General features: G+C 36.7%; 1 protein-coding gene across 1 annotated transcript in view; it reads left to right on the forward strand.

The window, feature by feature from the left end:
* ALDH5F1 (aldehyde dehydrogenase 5F1) overlaps positions 1–23,050 on the forward strand; it is an 84,100-nt gene that overhangs the window by 16,421 nt on the left and 44,629 nt on the right. The window contains exons 8-12 of the mRNA XM_088958834.1: positions 33–143; positions 4,639–4,704; positions 5,606–5,683; positions 16,180–16,257; positions 22,277–22,343. Coding sequence (XP_088814960.1) covers positions 33–143; positions 4,639–4,704; positions 5,606–5,683; positions 16,180–16,257; positions 22,277–22,343 — 400 coding nt within the window. The remainder of the gene's footprint in view (positions 1–32; positions 144–4,638; positions 4,705–5,605; positions 5,684–16,179; positions 16,258–22,276; positions 22,344–23,050) is intronic.

Consider the following 23,050-nt stretch of genomic DNA (forward strand, 5'->3'; position numbering starts at 1 on the left):
AATATTTGCTGATTGTCTCCCATCTGCGTCAGGTTGGACCTGCTCTTGCTTGTGGTTGTACTGTGGTTATTAAACCGTCTGAACTTACACCCCTGACAGCTTTAGCAGCAGCTGAGCTCTCTCTTCAAGCTGGAATACCTCCGGTATTCTCCAACTTATATATGTGTATCTGTCCCTTTAATTTTTTCTTTGGTTTTGTAAGTTGATTATTCATCATCATCTTCTATCTTTAGCCTTTGTAATGCCTTGGAAGGTACTTCTAGACTAGGGATTTATTTCTTGGTTCGGTTTTATCATATCAAGCTTATATCCTTATTAATGGTATGATGGATGCCCTTGGATTTGATATCCTTATATATGGTATGGTGTTGCTTTAGAACAAAGTAAATAATCAAATATCAGCACAATCCCCGCCCATTGCTGTCCCATACAAAATGACCTTTGGGGCACTCCCAAAACCAATCAACAAAAGCCAAATGTCAAAGTCATGTTACCTTCTCCAATTGGCTCCTAATCAAGCAAATGGTTCCAACTCATGTTACCTCCTCACTCATCAAAAAGCCCAAATGTCAAAGTCACCCATGGGAATATCAACACCACCTATTTAAAAACTTATTTTCTTGCCTGCCTTTTTTCTAAACTTTGGTGGAACATAAAGAGTATATTTATCTATTCAGTCTCATTATATATGAATTCTTTTGGCTCATACGATTGCTTCTTTCTAATCATTTCTATTCGTCCCCCCCTTCCTCTCTTCTCCTTTTTCTTAACTCTCTTTCACATGGATTTCAACATGGTACTAGAGTAGGGGTTTTGCCAGATGATTGCTGTTGACTGAGTGAACAGAAGAACCTGCTGATGTTAGCAGGTCATACAGTGAAACTGGGCATATGGTTAGCCTGCAATATAATTGAAATTTGTATTGATTTGTTGATTTCCTAAGATATTTTAGAGAAATCATCATCATCATCTAAGCCTTGTCCCAACTATATGGGTTCAGCTACATGCAACCTGTTTCACCATCGTGTTCCATTCAATGCTATATTTTTAAATTATAACCCATCAAGTCATTTCGTACCCTTCAATCTATGTCCTTTACTCCTTTTTAGTCTGCCCCTAGCTCTTTTAGCCCCTTCAACTTATGATCATTTCTTCTTTTATAGTTGTTGTAGATGGCCTTCTTTCTTTGTGGCCAAACCATCTTTTTTTTTTGAAGAATAAAAATAAAAAATTTATTAAAAGAAAAAGCTCGTGTACAGACAACTACCGGCGTGTTAAGATTACACCCATCCATCTACAACACAATCAAACAAAATAAAACACCAAGTTAAGATCACAAAATAGAGGTAAATAGTTGAGAGCCACCCTGAGACCAAACAAATTAAAATTCCTCTTCGAGCATTTCTTCTTGTTCATTTCCTCTGACTCCTTCATCCCAAGCCTCCCCTCCTCCCCCAATTACAATCTTCTTCTCACTTTCTACTCTCTTGCTCTTCTTAAAAGCTTTAAAATCTTTCATAGTGTACTCCTCTCCTCCCTCAAAAAAACAGCCTAAACTCTTGCCCACTTCAACATCCCTATCAACCTAAACATCAATCTCCACCCCCCCCCCCCCCCCCCTTCTTGCCCTTCCTGACTGATGTAGTTGTAATTTGACCCCTTTTTGCAGACTCAATTACCCCTTTCCTCCTTGTCCCTTTCTTCTGGCCTCAATGCCAAATCTTCTATAGTAGCCGGCGGCCGTTGTATTGGAATCCCTTGAGACTCTTGACACTTGTGTCCCTTAATCTCTGCAGTTTTCAAACTCATATCTTTATCTTTTGAGCTTCTTTTCTTGTAGAATTTCTTGAACTTGTTGGTAGGACCAGCACCGACCAGACCATTTTCAACTGTGAAAAAACTTCTGACACATGGACAAGCTGGTACTTGCCTAGCTCTCTTGCTTTCTTCAACGTCTCTGAAACCGAAGCATCTTTCTCCCTGACCTCAATGTTCCTCTTCCGACCTAAGTTGATTCCAAGTGTCCCAACTGAGACTTCAAAGTAACAAACTTTTCTTGAGACTTTGCTCCCCATTCTCTTCACTTAAGCTATTTATTTCGGGTTGACTACTTGATTCCAGTCTCCTAGCTTTCCCTCCTTTGGATTCTCCCCTCCTCTGCACCTCTTTTGAGATCCTTTCTCCCCTCTTAATCCCTTACCCTCTTCTTTCTCTACCCCAGCCTCCTTTCCTCCCCTGTTTCACTCCACCCTGGCGAAGTCCACTGCAGACGACACCATTCGTTCTTTTTGGGGAGAGTCAGCATTAGGTTCAACCACAAAAGAGCCAAAACGGATAGACCCACCTGTAGACTGGATGACCTTGCCTATTCCTCCAATCTCCCAGCATTTTCCTCCCAAGGAACTAATCTATCTTCAATGCAAGGAATACAATGAAACTCGTTTTCACTGCTCTGACTCTCCTTGTTACTCAGTCTTACCATTTTTCATCCAAGTTGTTGTAGCTTGAAATGATCCAAACCCAGTCTTTCATCTTTCTTGATCGAAACCTGTGAAAGTTCCTCTTTCCTTTTCTCCTCTTGAGCTGCAAAGCCTTGGTGCCAAAGCCTTTCCTTACCTTTAAACTGTTGCACCTAAAACTACTTTGGAACCTTTTAAGTTGTGATCCCCACTTGCAGCACCCGACTTCTCAAACAAGCCCCGTGACCCTTCATCTCCCCCTCTCCCTCTCAAAAACCGCTCTTAAACTCCCACCCTCCAACTAGACCAGCTAATACCTGTTCATAGTCTCCTCACCAACTCCATTCATGTGCATCTCTAATGGTATTCTCCTATTACCTAAGACTCAAGATTAGGGGTGATTATACATATATATATATGTGTGTGTGATATGATTTAATATATATTATAAAATGACACATATAATTTATTATATAATATTTTATATTAATATAAATTATAGCACATATTGTATGTCATATAATATAAAGTATTTAATGACACAAGCCCAAATTGGGTGCGGTCTGGTTTTGTTTGGTTTAGAGAGGACCTTAGACCAAATTAGTAAATTATGGTTTGAGAAATTCTCAAGCGAAACCGAGCCAGACCAAATAACATGCATACTTACATAAATAACAAATATAATTCAAATATCAAATTGAAATGCTAACAAGTGCCACATATTACTATTATATAAATTACATTCATACTTTCTCAAACATAAACCGATTCTTGGGCATAAAATTACAAGTTAGAGATTGAAAAAACAACAACAAAAATATATGAAATGTTAAATGAATACATACATACATACACATGTCTTATATACTATATGCATTAATAAGTATATTATTAATAATTTTGTTTACAGTTTGGTTTGGTTTCTAAAATTTAGAAAACCAGACCATCTGAGGAATTCTCTACCAAACCAAACTGTTTTAAGGCCAAACCAGACTAAACCAGCAATTTTGGTTTGGTTTGGTCTGGTTTGACGGTCTAGACCATATAATAAACACCCCTAGGCCCAAAGCCTAGATTGGGCCTGGGGTCTGAGTTGGCCTAGTCCTGGGCCCAGGCTCAGGCTATAGCCCTGATCAAAGGTGCTAAGCTAGCATAGCTCAGTCCACAATCACCCTTCACCATCCATTTTGCCCACCTAAGTGTACCCTTATTTGCACACCTATAATTATTATATTACATTCCATTTATTCTGTTTTATCTTACATATTTTAAAAATGGCTTGTTTAAGGTATTTATTGATAATCTAATTGTGTATTTAATCGTTTGTTAGTTTCATCCAAATAAGTGCTATAGTACTTCCTCCTGAATGTGTTTAGTCATTTTTTTTATAACCATGAATTTTATTAGATGTTACAAAAGAATGTTATTTACAAAGTACCTAGAGTTGATTAGTTAGGCTAACAGAAATGCTACCTAACCCCTATTCTATTTTGGAATTAGAGAAATAATTACATTGTTGTCCTTCAATACAAGTTACCCCTATTCACCTCTTGCCTTGCAAGTGAATCAGCCATGGTGTTTCTGCTATATGCATCCATGACCGTTTCACTGTCAATTCTGTAGCCATATGTTTAGCTTGTCTTAAAGTATGCCTATGCTGCCATGTTCCTTTAGATTTGTTTGGTAGCCTTCCTATTACAGTTTTGGATCTTCTTCAATCTCTCTAATATTTAGATTTAGCCTATTGCAACTCTTTAGTCCTTGAAGGACAACCTGCATCTTAGCTCTAGTGGAATCTCCCTTTCTAATTGGACCTGTGCAGAGTGCTAAAAGGGAACCTCAAGTGTCTATAATGATTCCCCCCCCAACACTCTAGGGTTTTAGGTTTCAAAAACTGTACCCATCAAGATTAAGTTTGATTTGGTTTGTTGCTGGCAGCTTCCATTGTCTTAATTGTTTTAGTTTGGAAGATGAGGAGCTTGCCATACTTTTCAATCCTATCAAGATATAATCTTTGGGGAATAGTTAAAAAATCTCCAAGCCCTAGAGTGGAATGAGGCTTCTGTTTCACTGGTTTGAGTTTTGTAGCTTACTTCTAAGACTTGAGACAAGGCCTTTTTTGTTTGATTGTCCTTTTTTCATTAAACTCTGTCTAATTATTTGATATTGAATAATTCAGGGTGTTGTGAATGTGGTTATGGGGAATGCATCTGATATTGGAGATGTTTTACTTGAAAGCTCTCAGGTTTGTAGTTTTTCATCATTTGGTCTCTCTCCCTCCCTCTCTCTCTCTCTCTCTCTCTCTCTCTCTCTCTTTCTCTCTTCAATATCTTGCTGGTTGGTTGTTACATGGTCACTGGTTTTGATATCTCTTCCACCTCAAGATACGACAATCTGTATCTATTATGCATTCTGTCTGACAGGATAGCCTATTTATTCAGAATAGACTGGAAGTTTTAACCATATGGATTTCCCAAAAGAGACTGAAAGTCATGCATATATTAAAGTTTTGGCTTTTAGTTTGAACAACTCGTTTGTGTCAGTTCCTAGAACTGCCAACTTAGTAGATGGGATTGCTAATATGTTTTGATACCTTGACATATAAAATTGAAATTTGACATGTCATAAGTAAAGTTGTGCCCAACCTGATCATAACGGTTGAACTGGAGAGACATTCACTTCCCAGTTTTCCTGGCTCAAGCAGGCAATCTGATATGGATTCAGAAATATTTGCATAAAATCAGCTTTAACATCATGTGTTTACAAGTTATCCCTTCAACAATGTAAGCTCTATATGGCACAACTTTACATATGAATTCCTTTTTTAACTGCCTGCTTACCTTGTGAACAGGAAAGTTTTTCCAATTCATTGAACAGGTCTGCTTTCAAAACATTGATTTTATAAGGAATTACCATGGAAAGGAGGAAATGTAACTTTTATGTTAAATAAAACTTAGCATATTTTCCAGTATAAATTAGTGGATCCATTGTCATTAGTGTTGAATTTAAATTCATGGTTTGAATATATCTCTGGTTGTCTTTAATGTACTTTTTCATCTGTCTTTAACAAATATTTGATCTTTTGACATAAAGAATCTTTCCCAACATAATATTGGTAATTAACTTTCTTGTGTACTTATCCTTAGGTAAGGAAGATCACCTTTACGGGCTCGACAGCTGTTGGAAAGAAATTGATGGCCGGTTCTGCTGGGACTGTAAAGAAGGTATATTTTGGCTACAACGAAACAATATCCTGCTTGATTAAGGAACTATGCACCGTTTCCTGTGTCATTCATCTTTGAATACCTATTAGTTAGTAAAAAACCATGTAGGGCTGAAAACAGATCAGATTGAATTCAGAGTGGGGTATATCTGATTCAATTTGATAAGAAATCCGACAGATTCAAATTTGAAAAGAGTCTGTTGGATTTTGCATATTGTGGTTCAAATTTCATCAGTCTATCTGCTAATATTAACGGATATCCGGTTTGATAATGAAAAACAAGAAAGTCCTTGCTTGATAATTTGTCAAAACCTTAAGCAAACTTTTAGAATTTTCTTAAATATCTTCATCCCAAAACTCTCTGATAAACTAAGAACTTTCTCAAAGTATACAAAATTATCAACGTAAAAGTTTTTTGATTTTTCTTTAATCTCTTAATCCTTTGCAGAATTTTCTTAAAATCTGTCAACCTAAAAAACATCATTCTTCTACATGCCATATGTATAAAAGTTTTCACCATATCTATAAATAATTAAGAGCAAAACACATTCACAACCATTTACCACCGTTAAAACCATTCTCCAAAATCCTATCCATCCAAGTCATTGTAATAAACTAACAATCATCATGAAAAGATGATTGTGATTATCTTGCAGTGATTTAAAAGATGATTCAGCTAATGGTCCACCATTGCAACGGGCAATAGGTCATACAAGGGGAGAGATTGAAGATACCAAGAAACTAAACAAAAATTAACCAGAAACAATATCAAATGAAAGAATAGACAAACTAAACAGTTCAGATCACTTATAAAGAACTTCAAACTAATCATTATGAACATCTTTATCATCAATAGAGTCTTCTTCTTCTTGTTCTGATACTATCTTGCAATGATTTACCTAGGCACACAAGTGAGGCACAGGCGCACCACTTTCAATAGGTGCACGCCTAGTGTGCCTTTCACCTCAGCCCATGTGTGTGCCTTTTTTTATTTTTTTTCTTGGGTTTTTGGTGTTTTTTGAGCATGGTGGCTGGGCTAGGGGCTCTACCCTTGGATCTCCAACCAAGCCCCTTGAGGCAAGCCCAAAAAAGTCCATGTTAGAGACTTAGGGCCTGTTCGTTTCCTCTTAACTCTTATCTCTTAAGAGGAATCTTTTAACTTTAAGAAAAAATGGTTGTTCGTTTCCTCTTATCTCTTACAGTGCAATCATACAACTTTTTGTTTTCAAATAATGCTCCCAAAAAGACAAACAAAAACTCTAATATATGGGGTCAAAATGGTTATTTGATAATTTTCAGAATTCAGAATTCAGAATTCCAAACAATATTCTCTGCATTTAGAGTTCAGAGGAAAGAAAAGTTCACCAATACCAATATACCTCTTAATGTAATTATTACACTTTCAGATGTTAGACTTCAGAGCAAACGAATAGGTCCTTAGAGTCTTTAAATTCTTAATCCTTAAATAAATGGTTTTATAATTTTAATTATCTTTTATTACGATGAAAGAATGAACAACATTAGCAAGTAGGGGGTTCTACTCTGCTATGATTTTATTCATTCATCCTAATAAAATATATTTTTAAAAGATAATTAAAATTTAAAATCATATTTTAGGGATTAATAATTTTAAGACCCTAACATGGACTTGTTTGGGCTTGCCTCAAGGGGCTTGGTACAAAGGCAGAAGTGCTTGGATAATGAAATTAAAAGTTGAAAAAGAAGTAACATCACATTAACTATATTTGAAATAATACCATTGAAAAAGAAGTAATGAAACTATAAGTTTGACATTCTTGGATATGTTTTATATGCTATTTTTTGTTTTATTTTTGCATTTTTCACTTTGAATGTATTTTATATGTTATGTTTATGTATTTAAATTTGAGCTAATAGGATTTAAAAAAAAACATTTGGTTTAAAACTAAAGTTTGATTTTTTTAATTAATAATATTTTTAATATTTTTTTATTTATTTTGATTTTTTTACAATTTTTTTTTTTAAATTTGTTCCATGTTCAAAAAGGTGCACACCTTGCCTTGCGCCTTGCGCCTCGGACATGAAAAAAAAGAACTTTGGTTTGAAAGATAGAAGAGAGGGCTTGAAGTTGGTGATACAACAGTAGAAGATAGGGGTATAAGACAAGGAGACCCCCAGGGCTTGAAGTTGGTGATACAACAGTAGAAGATAGGGGTATAAGACAAGGAGACCCCCTGTCTCCTTTCTTGTTCATTCTAATTGCGGAGGTTCTAGGGAAACTGATTCACAGAGCAGATGCTAGGGGGCTCATTAGAGGCTGGAGAGTTGGGAGGGTGGAAACCCCCCTCACTCACTTACAGTTTGCTGATGACACGATTCTATTTTGTGAAGGCGGTAATGCGAGCTTGATCAGGAGCTTGAAGTTGGTGATACAACCGTTTAAGCAAATGTCTAACTTGAAGGCTAACCTTGGGAAAAGTTGTATAGTGGGGGTGAACCTAGAGGAGGGAGAGCTCAGGGAGAGTGCTGAAATGTTGGGGTGTGAAGTTTCGGGGTGGCCTTTGAACTACTTAGGGTTGCCATTAGGTGATAATCCCATGCGAGAGAGCTTTTGGAACTCGGTGGTGGAAAGGTTTGAAAAAAGACTGGTATCCTGGAAAAAGAACTACCTCTCTCTCGGTGGGAGAATTACACTAATTAAGGCCACGCTTGCTAACTTACCCATCTTTTTGCTATCGGTGTTTAAAATCTCAGTGAAGGTTGCTAACAGATTAGAGAAGTTTATGAGAGATTTCCTGTGGGAGCCAGGAGAGGAGAAGAGGGATCACAGAGTTAGCTGGGAGATAGTGTGTAGGAGTAAGTCTTGTGGTGGCGTGGGGCTTGGGAGTATCAGGAGAAGGAATATGACTTTGTTGGGGAAGTGGTTGTGGAGGTTCCCTATGGAGAAGGAGAAGCTATGGGCTAAAATAGTGGCAAGTATACATGGGCTAGAGGACAATGGATGGGATGCTAGAATCAGAGCTAGGACCACAAGCAACTCTCCTTGGAAAGCCATTCATGACCTGCTACCAGTTTTCTCCCCTAATATCAGGTATGACTTGAATTCTGGTAACTCCATAAAATTTTGGGAACAAACCTAGGTGGGGAGCGCCCCTTTAAAGGATCAATTTCCTTCTTTGTATGCTCTTTCTGATTTGAAAAATGAGCCGATCTCGTCTTTCATCACCCCGTCCTCTTCCACTTCTGGGATTGGGTGGAACTTGGGTTTAAGAAGGGATTGAGGGACTCAGACCTCGATAGTATTTCAAGCCTTATTGCACTTCTTGATAACGTTGTCTTAGACCCCACCAGGGAGGATTCTAGAATTTGGACACCTACCCCCAATGGCATCTTCTCTTGTGCCTCGTTCTTCAAAGTCTTAAGTCAGTCTACCAGTCCTACCTTCCCCCCTTTCCCTATTGGTGAGGTTTGGTGCAGAGCAATACCTTCTAGGGTTGGTAGTTTTTGTTGGGAAGCCTATCTGGAAAGAATTAACACTGGTGATCTATTCCAAAAGAAGAGACCCAATACTTGTTTGTCACCTCAGTGGTGTGTTCTATGTAAAGCGGATGGGGAGACTGGTTTTTCACCTACTGGTGTCTTGCCACTTTGCGATGTCAATTTGGGATTGGGCTTCCTCCTTATTTGGACGCAGTTGGAATCCCCCATCAGACTTGCAGGGCCTTTTCTCCCCTACCTTTTTCAGGTGGCGGATAAAAAGGGGAAGGATAATGTGGAGAGGACTAAGGGCTGCAGTATGTTGGACATTGTGGGAGGAAAGAAACTCCAGGATAATCTGAGGGCTGTCATACATATTAGGGCGGTACAGTGGCTGAAATATTTGGAACTATTCACAGATTACACTGTGGATGACATGTTGAGGAAGTGGGGTGAAATTGCAAATTGCACACAGACCAAGTCAGTAATGAAAGTGGCTTGGACTCCCCCACCTAGTGGATTCTTGAAATTAAACTTTGATGGATGCAATAGGGGAAATCCAGGGCAATCGGGGATTGGAGGTGTTTTTAGGGATGAAAATGGGGTCATCTCTGCCATGTTCTCAGGTCCATATGGAGTGGATGACTCCCTTAGAGCTGAGATCCTTGCAGTTCTGGAAGGAGTCCAGAAAGCTAAGGAGTTGAACATCAAGAAACTCATAATTGAAGGGGATTCAGAGGTGGCGATAGGATGGCTGACTAAAGATCAAAATGGTTTATGGAAGTATAACAATGAGAGGAGGAAATTCATGTGGCTGGTGCGGGAGATGGAAGTTAAGACATGTTGGGTTAAAAGATCGGCTAATTCCCTAGCTGAAGGTTTAGCTAAACAAGGGGCAGAAAGGGATTCACTGTTTTGGGCTAAGCTGTAACTTTAGTGTATTTTTTTCTCTTTTTCTTCTTTTATCTTCTTTTTATGAGGCTCTTAGTGGCTCTTGGAAGATAAGTGTGTTTGTCTTCCTCCTGTAAATTTTCTACTGATGATTTAATGAAAGTGTTATTGATCAAAAAAAAAAAAAAGAAAGATAGAAGAGAGTAGTAGCAAGAGATGTGAATTGGAAAACAAATCATGGTTCTCATAATGAGCCTCCCAATCTCTTATGGTGCTCATTTGTAAAAATTATAGAAGTGTCCCTAATAAGATGGCAGTAACAAAACCTAAAAAAAACTAAAATAGGCCCATAAACTGGATAGAAGAGAAACAACTAAAAGTAGCTAATAATTCCACTTCTAGTACTACTTTCAACAGCTTACAAATAAGCTGAAGTAAAAATGAAACTAGATTACCAAATCTTGTAATTTCAATTTCAGAGTCGTCAAATCTTGCATCTTTCCCTTCCTTATCCCCATCAACTTCTACATCATTTTCTAAAACATGTAAAAAAATATCAATAACAAAGTATGTAAAGTATAAAAATAAAAATATATTTTAAATTCACTTATTTTGATTTGGAGTTTCCAACCAATTTTGTCCACACATCAGAGCCTCTACAACCTATGAACACAAACATGTATGATTCTTGTAAATGGATCTACTAGAAGTATTAAAGGCTGCTTCTAATGCCACGGTAGTAGATGGAATGGCCAAAATATCACGAGCCAGGGCTGTTGTCGAGGATGCTTAGGATGCTCTACCTTCCAATATGTCAAAATCCATATCTTGAGAATTAAAAAATTTCCTCCAAGTACATGCGCATTTCTGATTTGTAGGGTCTTCAGTGGAAGTAACACCTATTATCAATGCACCACTTATCTAAACCAGCCATTATTGCAATTTGGCCAGCACGAGTAGAATTTTTAGCTACAACCTTAGGCCTTTGTTTTCTTTCTTGGAGAGAGAGGAGTGAGAGAGAAGAGAAGAGAGAGGAGAAGAGAAGGGAGAGAGAGAGAGAGATCCAATTGAGAGTCAAAAGTCTCTAGCTGGCGGTGCCCAGCTTGTTATTTATATTAACTTAACATAAAAAAGATAGGAGATTACAAGTATGACCCTGGTGGCACTCCCTAATAACAAGCAAATAAGAAAGAAAGAAAGGAACTGGCTGACAGCATACTAACAACAACTGTAAAAAAACAAATAAATAACCCTCACAACACTCCCCCTCAAGTTGGGTTGAATATGTCTATCATGCTCAGTTTGTCACATAACTCATTGTGCCGCGAGTATGGAAGTCCTTTTGTGAGGACATCAGCAAGTTGTTTCTTGAAGTGACATAAGGGGTGCAAATTTCCTCTTTCTCCATTTTTTTCGTTACAAAGTGTTTGTCCACTTCAATGTGCTTGGTCCTCTCATGTCGGACAGGGTTGCTGGCGACGTTTATGGCTGCCTTGTTGTCATAGTAAAGAGACAGGATTATGAACAACAACTCCAAGCTCCCCTAAAAGGTTTTTTAGCCAAAGAACTTTAGCCACCCCATGTGCCATAGCTCTATATTCCGCTTCAACAATTGACCTTGCTACTACACTTTGTTTTTTGCTTTTCCATGTCACTAGGTTTCCTTCCACAAATGTGCATTACCCACTTGTGGACTTTCTGTCATCCACAACACTTGCCCAATTAGCATCTGTAAAGACTTCCACCTTTAGATGATTATGTTTACTGAATAGTAGACCTATTCTTGGATACTTTTTAAGTATCTAAGAACTCTCTCTGTTGCTTTCATGTGTGGTTTCTTAGGAGAGTGCATGAACTAGCTCAGGACCCCAACTGAATAGGCAATGTCTAGACGGGTCATGGACAAATAAATCAACTTTCCCACTAACCTTTGGAACTATTTCACATTATTCAGAGGTTTACCATCAGAGTCACCCAATTTATGATCAACATCCATAGGAGTATCTGTTGGCCTTGCACCTAACTTGCCTGTGTCTTATAACAGATCAAGGGTGTACTTCCTTTGAGAAATGAAGATGCCTCTTATTGAGGACAACTTCAATTCCAAGAAAATACTTTAGAGGACCTAGATCTTTCACTTCAAATTTAGATGCAAGGAATTGTTTCAACTTTTGTATTTTTGAACTCCAATTTCCTGTAATGATGATATCATCCACATACACTATCAATACAACAACCTGTTCCTAACATCTCTTCACAAAGAGTGTGATCAGACTGTCATTGCTTGAACCCTACTTGTTGAACTGCCATATGAAACTTACTGAACCAAGCCCTGAGAGATTGTTTTAAACCATGCAGAGACTTTCTCAGCTTGCACACCTTATTTTCACTTCCCTTGGCACAAAATCCAGGGGGCTGAACCATGTAAACCTCCTCCTCTATGTCACCATTTAAAAAGGCATTCTTTAGTCCAATTGATGCAATTCCCAGTCAAGGTTAGCGGCTAATGAATAATGACAGAAGAACTCAATTTGAGTTCATCTTAGCTACTGGAGCAAATATCTCATCATAGTTAACCCTATACACTTGAGTGTATCCCTTAGCTACTAATCTTGTTTTGTGCTTTTCAACTGTCTTATCCGCCATGTGTTTAACTGACACCCCATTCGGTCTTTCCCCCTTGGAAGATCCACCAATTCCCAAGTTTGATTTTTATGGAGGGCATTAATCTCCTCCATCATAGCCATTCAGGGTATTTTAAGGCTTCTACAACATTTTTGGGAGGGATGCAATCAACTGCAGATAGGAAGGCTTGGTATGAGGGGGAAATGTGATCATAGGAGACATACTGGGTAATGGGATGTTTGGTAGTGCATGACCTGAGACTTGACTCCCTTTCTTTGAGCAATAGGAATGTCAAGGTCATCCACAGTAGGAGTAGGGGTATCGATAGGTGCAACAGGGTTTGGACTTACCTCCTGGGAGTCTGACGGTGTTAGTTGCTCAATGTTTGGTAGCTCAACACCTCTGTCACATTGCTGATATCTACAGTGTTTACATTGGAAGACACGAAAGGGGGCAAGGTCCGGAATAAAAGGAAGAGAGACTTGGTGGACTTGAACCTGCTTCTCCTCTTCCACGTTACTCTCCCCCTGAGGAGAAGCAGGGAAGAACAGTTTAGACTCAAAGGACACGTCCATAGAGACAAAAAACTTATGACTAATGCAGCGATTGATGACATAAGCTGCTGTAAGTATAGCATCCATCCAAAACCTATGAGGAACATTCATGTGTACACATCCCTTGAGCTACCTCAAGGAGGTGTCTGTTTTTTCTGTTTGCAACACCACTTTGTTCTGGTGTTCTTGTGCATGAGCTCTTATGAATAGATCCATGGGAGGCAAAGAACTCATTGAGCTCACCATGGAAATACTCCTTTGCATTATCTGATTGAAAGATCTGTATCTCAACATGGAACTATGTAAACACCATCATCTGGAAGTCTTTCACAATCTTTGGAACTTCATCTTTGCTATGCATGGGAAATACCCATATATAACGGGAGAAATCATCAATCAATGTGATAAAGTACTTATACCCGCCCTCAGAGATTATAGCGGTAGGTCCCCATACATCAAAATACACAAGATGGAAAGGAAAACTTGATCTTTTATTATTTGAATGAAAAGTTGTTCTACTTTGTTCAACTGACATGTTTGACACTAGAAATCTGACACTGAACATTACTTAAATAAAAACGGAAACAAAGACTTTACTATTTCAAATGAAACATGGCCTAAGCGACTATGCCACAGGAAAAATGAAATCCAATTTGTGTGGGTGAAGTATTCAATGACAATGGTTTTGAGTTTCTAATGCTTGTGCATATTCCATGAGAGATCATGTATAGCTATCATAACTTTTGAAACATACTTATTTGTCTCAATACCATAAATCAGATCATAGTAGTACTCTGAATTTGGGATTAAGAACAACTGCAATTGCCAAAATTTATAATCTTTCCAATCTTTATTAAACTTTTCATTCATCTTCTATGCCATTGAAAATAAAAAAATGATGTTCACCAATTTCTCACTCACACAACTTAAGTTTGATAAGACAACCATTAGAGAAGAATATGTTAGAAGTTGGATGATTTCTCCTAGAAAGGCATTGGTTGTAGTGTAAAAAACCTTCAAACAATCCCATATGATAGAACATATTTCCCACTCTTCGTCTCTTCCTCGGATGGGTTGAAGGGGACTCTCAAGTGGTTGTAGGCTGGCTAAAGAATGAAAAAAGCCAGCCTCGACTTATCAAGAAGTGGTGAAGAAGATAAAATGGTTGTTATGGGTATTGAATGCAACATTTCAGTGGGTTCCAAGGGATACTGATGGGCTGGCAGATTCTTTAGCAAGGCACGGGGTAAATAGGGAGCAGTTTTGTTGGGCTCATTTGTAATGTCTGTATTTTAAGGGTATTTTTATCCCCTTTGAATCCTCATTTTAAATTATTGTTTATATTAATGAAATGTTTCCCTGTTAATTATCAAAAAAGAAAAAAGAAAAGCCAGTTAGGGAATAGTTAACCATGAGAGAAAGAGAGGGAGAGCAAACAGTTTACCATGAGTGGGGGTGTTGGCACTTGGAAGGTAAATGAAGTCTCTCAAAACAAATGGCCAAATGGGAGAATTCAAATTGGATCAGATCTGGCTCATTTGCAGCTCTAATACCATGCCCATTTGAAACTTCCCCAATTACTGGGAAATGCCTAAACATTTCTCTAAATCAAGTATCAGCATGCCAATTTACATCATAGATGTTGCACTCACTGGTCAGCAATTGCATTATGCTGCTGAAAACATATCTGAAACAATGCAAAATCAGTTTCTTTTACCTTGAGTGGGAGTTGATCAAGAGGTAAGTACAAGATGTGAACAATCTTAAGGAAAAGGAAGTAATATGGCTTTTTGTAAATACATACATATATGCATAAGTATACATACACACATACATACATTTGACTAGAAACTGAATTTCAATGGGTGAAGCTTTGGTAATTTAGGTCTTTCAGGAGTAGGTGACTAGAAATCCTGGGAGTGAAATGGTGGATGCAGGCCTGATGGGTACCTACAGGAAACTCGAAGTAGAAATTTTGCTTTGTTATAAGGACTGAGACTGCCTGCCTTGCATATTACCAAAATTTAATTGTTGCAGGGGACTCAAATTTTGTAGATTAGGAAGAGGATTGGGGATGTGCTCATCTCTCAGATTTGGTTAGACTATGATGTAGATAGTTCTCTTCAACCCTTGATCAGACCTCTGAACAAGGATAATAAAAAAGAAAAAGAAAAATAAGACTGTTTATGTCAATAGTTCATCAGTCCATCTTCCGTGTAGAAACCTCAAACTTCATTTCTTCTAATCTAACCATTGGATTAGCTTGAAGTTTGACATTTTGAAGCTTAAGAAGAAAGTAAGAAATTCTCCAAATCTTAAGCTAATAATCCTATTTGTAACATGCTAGACAGAATTTTGGTGATTATTGAGATCATCTTTTAGCTTTGATTTGATCATAACTAGGCTTTCATCAATCCTTGACCAAGCCTCAGAAGAAGGCTAAGAGAAAGATGAGAAAGAATTATCCATGTCTACAACCTAACTTTTGGGTAGAAATCTGAGATTTAGTTTCTTTTAATCCAGCCATTGGATTAGCTAGAGATTTGGATATCTTGAAACTTTAAGAAGATTTATAGGAGATTAGAAATCTCAAGCTAATCAGACTACAGGAAGACTTTCATCAAGGAAGGTTACTGTCGTTCACATTTGATTAATGGCCCCACATCAAGGGTTTCCTGAAATTGACTATTTGTAGTTCAAGTTTCATGTCACTTGGGTCAGTAGTTAATGAGTTATAGTAGTTATTTTGCTTCTGGAAACCTGAGGTTAGTTTTCTAACGTAGCATGCAATATGAGGATCCTAATTAGCCAATCAGTAAATATGTAAGTCCTATCTTGATATAAGTTTCAGTTTCTTATGGTATCATTTCCTTGTAATCAGCATTTTGTAATTTTAATATTATAAAGCTTCCTTTTATTTTTGTAATCCATATTCTTTTGGATTCTATAGCATGAATCTTTTATCCTCTAGGTATCTTTGGAACTTGGTGGGAATGCACCTTGCATTGTCTTTGATGATGCAGACCTGGATGTTGCAGTAAAAGGAAGTGTAAGTTCTCTTTGGTACTAATAGCTACATTCATGGTTTAAAGTGTTGCATGTATTTCAATATTTCACAACATATTTCCATTTCCATGGGTATTGACATGAAATATTACCTGTTCAGCAGTGCGCTAATATCTTTTATACTGTTATCAATAAATATTACTTTGTTACTTCTATTAGTATAAAGTTTCAATTTACATGTATACAAATATAATCCAAAGAGTTTTTTTATTATGTTTTTGTTCTCATAATTCTCATTAGCATGTAACTTTCTATCTTATTTCCTTTATGAAATATGTTCAGTTATACATAATTTAATAAATTATAGTCCATATTTCAATTTGAAATTTTAAACTCATAAAAGGATAAGCAGTAGTCGTACATAATTTAATAGCATAGGCATATTTAAATAATAAATTTTGTTAACGAAGAAATAATAAAATGTAATGTCTTAACTATAATATCAACAGCAGGTATAATAATTTTTAAACCCTTAATCCAAATAGTATTGGCGTGAAACTCCAATTATAGTCTTCTCCCAATTGTTCTTTCTCTTCTATTCTCTTTTCTCTCTCTCTCTTCTTCTTCTTCTTGCACTTTCTCACCTGACTTTTACCAATACAAATCATTATTGTATGCCCTTTTAATTTGCTGCAAGACAAGTGGAGCTACACTTGGCTTTAAGTTCAAGGGGAATGACAATAAGGTAGACCAATTGAATAAGTCAAACTAGGGGCTGAAGTACTCTCATAGGGCTTGGTTTGAGAGGCATAGATGAGTAGTTCCAGAGATTGGTTTCAAACAATCTCTAGTTGATGATACTTTATTCATCAAAGGATTGGGAGATTCTTTGACTACTCTCATTTTTATTTGGACAAAATTGTAGTTACTGGAATAACCTTGGTGAGATAAGCAGGCTTAATTCCCTGGCATCTGAATTCAATATTAAGGATTTAGAAAAACTTTGTTATTTACTGGGATAGAAGTGACTTGATAAACAAGAGGAATTTTTATATAACAAAGGAAGACACACTGGATTTGTTAAGGGAGACAAGGATGTTTGAAGCAAAGCTAGCAGAATTTCCTTGAAATACCCCATGAATCCAAGTCATATGTTCACAGGTGAAGTTCTTCCAAAAATTGTTAACAATATCAATGATATTTGTCAAAATTTTCTTGAAATATCCCTATTTTCCTAGGTGTCGATGCAAAATTTTCCAGGAATCTTTTTTTCCTGATACCTTTGATATTTTGTTGATATAGTGATATGTCTGCGATATTTCAAATTTCATTGATATATTATATATTTAAGGTTTAACGTTTTTGAAATTAGAATATTATTAAAACATTTTCAATATTTCATTAAATTCATCATAATTCTTTAAAAATCTTTTCCTAAAAGAACCTATTGGGAATTGATGATTTGATAATTGGCCTACTATTTTGATATGGTTCCCATAATTGTTCACTATAATTCAAAAGAAAAAGAATAGAGCATACAACTAAAAAGGAGGATATTCAATCTAATTAAAACATATAATAAAAAATATAAAAGTCAAAATGGCAAGTAAAACACATAATTAATGAAGAGAAGATAGCTAAAAGACTAAAAGGAAGACAAGGGAAAGATACCTATTATAGTCTCATAATTTTCTTCTATTTGATTTATATAGTTCTTTGCTATGATTTTTTGGGCCTTAAAAGTGCAATTATACTTCTTCTAATGATTCCTTGAAGGTTTATTAACTAATTCCATGTTTTTAGAAAACTTTCCTGGAATTTTTAGTTTTTCCAAATATCTTAACAAAATCAGTGAAATATGTCTGAAATTTCTCCTTATTTACATGGAAAAATGCCCATCAATGTCAAAATTGTGAGCCATGCTTCTAAATAAAGAGTTGTTACAGAGGTTGATCGGTTAACTTCTTTATTTATGTTTAACTGACTAAATATTGCATATGTTGTGGGTGTCATCAACCAGTAAATGCAGTAACCAAGAAAACCACATATTGATGTAGTTAAAAGGATTTTGAGCTGCTTAAAAGGGATATTTGGAAGAGGAATTTTGTATGCTAATCATGGTCATTTATAAATAGAGACCTTTCTCTATAGATGCTGAATGGGTAGGTTTTGTTGATGATAGGCCATCCATCCTTGGTTACTTTACTTTCTGTTGGAGGTAATATGATGTGATGGAGAATCAAGAAGCAATTCATTTTTGCAAGATCTAGTGCTAAAGGCATACAAAGTGCTTAATTGCTGTGTACATCTCCTCATGTACCTTTCTCTTTTCTTCGAATAAAGTTAACTTTTTTCTTCAAAAAAAAAAAAAAAGACAAACAGAGCAATGACTCATGAGCTTAAGCTCATCTAGCATGGTAAACTATTCACATTGTGGTCAATTGTCAAGTCATAAGAGAGAAAGTTTCTATGGTAGAAATATGTTTAGTTTTTATAAAATCTGAAAAGCCAAAAGGTATTTAACTCTAAGTTGTTGATAATCTTGGCAAGCTAGGCACGATTAATATCTATGTTCCACCTTCCATGAGGGAGTGTTGAGTGGATCGTGATTTATATTACAATTCATTATATGTACTATTTAAGTCATTTTTATGCTATCTATTTTAAACATATAAAAGCTAATGATTTGAGGCATGAATCCCAAGATAGTTCTTTCTCAAGATTTCTTTTCTTCCTCTTCTCTTCTCTTTTCCTTGTTATTTATTATACCGATCTTCAAGTATTTTTAACTCTGTTTATCATACATATATACCAATTAAAATACTCCTTTAATTACACTAATCAATCAAATAATACTTGTGGCTTATTGTCTCCTTTCACATCTAGATTTTCCTTTTCCCTTCCAATGTTCATGATAATATTGTTCTTATTAGTCAACCTAATCATATATGGTTTCTTCCACCATCTTTCAAATAAACTAACAAAAGATGATTGGTTTGGTTTAGAAAACTGATTATCATTGATTCTAGATCTCTAAGATTGTTTATAACATACCTTATAGAATCAATCACTTCTAAAAACTTGGTAATTAACCATTAGTTTTGATACGAAATGATGTAGGATCCTGCTTTGGCACAACTAATGTAAGTGTTGTGGGCCCGGGCATAGGATCTTGTCACGGGTCGGTCCACGGGGAGAACCTCTAGTTTCCCCTTGCCCCTCCCTTTGCGTGCTGACCCTATCGTTGCGACCTAAGGGGTGATTTGTCCAAGAGATCACCCTAACTCTCCTTTACTCTTCTCTTTGACTGAAATTTTGGATGCCTTTATTCAATAATAGTGGCTCCTTAAATAGGAGATTACAAGAGTCCTGCTCTTAGGGAGACTCCTTGCTGAATAGGGAGACCTCCAACTCTATCTTGATAAGATAAGACTGATAAGATAAGATAAGTCTCTCTTAATCCTAATCTAATAAGATAAGATAATCTCTCTTAATCCTAATCTAATTAGATAAGTCTCTCTTAATCCTAATCTAATAAGATAAGATAATCTAATCAACTAACTTAATAAGATAAGAATAACAAGATAGTCTAATCTAATATGTTGAATGGATAAGATTGTTGCTGTCGAATTGGATAGGATGAGAACACTGGATCATTGCTGCTGCTGTTCCCAATACGCATCCACATCATTACTCCCCTCTTGGAGTACGAGCTTGTCCTCAAGCTCGAATTCAGGATGGGTGTCAGGAAACACCGTCAAAGGAATCCTGGATAGGTGGAATGGTTTAAGTTTAATCAGCTCGCCTAAGGGGTTGCTTGTTAGTGTGGGCCTAAATCTAAGAAGGCAGTAGGACTTGAACTAGGTCCAACTGAGCCCAGGTTCTTCCTATTCTAATTGATAGAACCAAAGTTGCGCTTCCTCTGTTAAGTGAAAGGCGGCTAGGCTTACCTTATCCTGGTCGTCTGTCTGTTGATTTTGAAAAAACTGCTCGCACTGGTACAGCCAGCCCAAGGGATCTCCGTTGCCATTGTACGAAGGGAATTCTAACCTGCTGTACTTGGGGATGACTGCAGCCCCCTGGTTGCCGAATTGCTGTTCTTCGGAAGACTCCAACAGATCTGGTTGGTGGCCGCTAGTGGCTGTCACCCCTTCTGTGTTCCTTTCTTTGCTAGAAAGGAATAACTCCATCAGACGTCGTAGCTCCCTGACTTCGTCCTTGATCTCACGTACTTCTGAGCTGGTCTCCACGAGCTGGTGCTAGAGATCGTGGACCCTAGACAACAGTTGCTCCAGATCTCCCATGACGCCTTGCTCTGATACCAAGTTGCTGTGGGTCTGGGCGTAGGATCTCGTCATGGGTCGGTCCACGGGGAGAACCTCTAGTTTCCCCTTGCCCCTTTCTTTGCGTGTTGACCCTATCATTGCGACCTAAGGGGTGATTTGTCCAAGAGATCACCCTAACTCTCCTTTACTCTTCTCTTTGATTGAAATTTTGGATGCCTTTATTCAATAATAGTGGCTCCTTAAATATGAGATTACAAGAGTCCTGCTCTTAGGGAGACTCCTTGCTGAATAGGGAGACCTCCAACTCTATCTTGATAAGATAAGACTGAAAAGACAAGATAAGTCTCTCTTAATCCTAATCTAATAAGATAAGATAATCTCTCTTAATCCTAATCTAATAAGATAAGTCTCTCTTAATCCTAATCTAATAAGATAAGATAATCTAATCAACTAACTTAATAAGATAAGAATAACAAGATAGTCTAATCTAATTTGCTGAATGGATAAGACTGTTGCTGCCGAATTGGATAGGATGAGAACACCAGATCATTGCTGCTGCTGTTCCCAATACGCATCCACACCAGTAAGGCTAATAGCTCTGGTACCAATTAATATAAGACCATCTGGTTTTGAATTAGATAGTTTGAATTTACAAACTCTTTTTAAATAACAAATATAATACCCATTCCCATAGATTTATAATGCTCAATTTCAACATATATAAACTACTTAATAATTTATGCTTTTATAGACAAATGGGCAGCTATGTTATATGGAGCACAGTGTTGGACACTTAGAAAACATCATGTCAAGAAAATGAGTGTGGCAGAAATGTGAATGCTTAGATGGATGTGGGGTAAAACTATAAAGGACATGACTAGAAATGAAGTCATATGAGGGAATCTAGGAGTAGGCTCAATAGGTTATAAAATGAAAGCAAGTAGATTGAGATGGTTTGATCATGTGTATAAAGACCATCTACAAGACCTGCTAGGAAAAAATGATCTATTAAAAGTTGAAGGGGCTAGAAGAGCTAGAGGCAGACTGCAAAGGACTTGGGTGGAGGTAATAAGATATTATTTAAGCTCCCATAATTTCAAGATGGGTATGGCACTGAACAGAATGGAATTGTGAAACATGATTCATGTAGCCGAGCACATATAGTTGGGACAAGGCTTGGATGATGATGATGATTCTTTTTATTAACATTTCTGACATTCCTTGCTTCTTTGTCTTGCCACCAATTTCTTTTAAGCAATTAATTTATACTTATCTAAAATTATTTATCAAAAAAAATTATACTTATCTAAAATAAATATTAGTATATGCTTCCTTGTATATACGCATATACAATGATTTGTCAGGATGTCACAAAATCACACTGACTACCATCTTGACAAATCATTTAAGTAATGAAATTTATATTAGGGTGTTATAGTTTGATCCATGTTTCACAATAAATATGCTCGCGCACTTATAATTAGTTTTGCATGGACATTGAATGGGTGGCAAGACAAACAAGTATAATTTCAAAACTCCCCTTATATTTGTTGGGATGGTAATGCATATATGCATTCTTTGGCAATGTATTTCACTTGATCCCTGTATACTTAAATAATTTGTAATGGTAGCTACATTTTAGTTTTTTTCAGAGCAGATAGTATGAACAGTTATCCTTGTGTTCTTTTTAGATGTTTCTTTCCAGTCTTTTCATTGTTGCATAAAACTTATGTTAGAGGTTATAACTAACTGAGGTTATGCCATTTTTCTTTGCAGATTGCAGCAAAGTTCCGTAATAGTGGGCAAACATGTGTATGTGCAAATAGAATAATTGTGCAAGAAGGTATACATGGAATAAATGTTTATATAAATATTGAGGATAGGTAGATAAAGATTAAAAAAAACTAGGGGTAGGTAGAATTCTTTTTTGCTTATTTATTCCTTGTTTTTTAAAAGTTATATACATAGAGAATAACTACTCTTATCTACTACAAACAGTGAACAAATATAATGTTTCTATCATTTCTTTGGTTCTTGCCTATTGAGAATGCTTGGGCAAAGGTGTTTTAGACTTTTCACCATCTTTTTGTATTTGAGGGTGTGAATAGACACACACGCATACACACCTCTCTTTGATACCTCCTTCCTCTCCTTCACTCTTCTCTTCCAAACCCGAAATCTACAACTTGGTACTAGAGCAGGTTGAGGCTCTCAGGAATAAATCTTTCATTGATTCTCCTGCGAGATGATCCGCTGATGTCAGTAGTTCATACTGGTGATGATGGCAGTCAATGAATCCTACATGGTTTGGTTTGCCCTGATTTTAGAATTTTTTTGGTATGACTCTTGTAGCTGTTTGAAGCTTCTATGATTTTTTGTGGGTTTTTCAAGAAGAAAATTGAAAAAATTCCAGATCTGATGTTGAGCCTTATACAACATGTTTACTGGTGTTTTCTATTGCAAAACCTAGACCATTTGGGTGGTTTTACATTTTGAGAGTGACAGGAAGTGGTTTTGTAATTTTCTAAGACCTATACAATTTTTGGGGAG

This window comes from Nelumbo lutea, chromosome 8 (assembly GCF_056320005.1).
Source record: "Nelumbo lutea isolate HS-2025 chromosome 8, American lotus-T2T, whole genome shotgun sequence".
Classification (NCBI taxonomy): Eukaryota; Viridiplantae; Streptophyta; class Magnoliopsida; order Proteales; family Nelumbonaceae; genus Nelumbo; species Nelumbo lutea.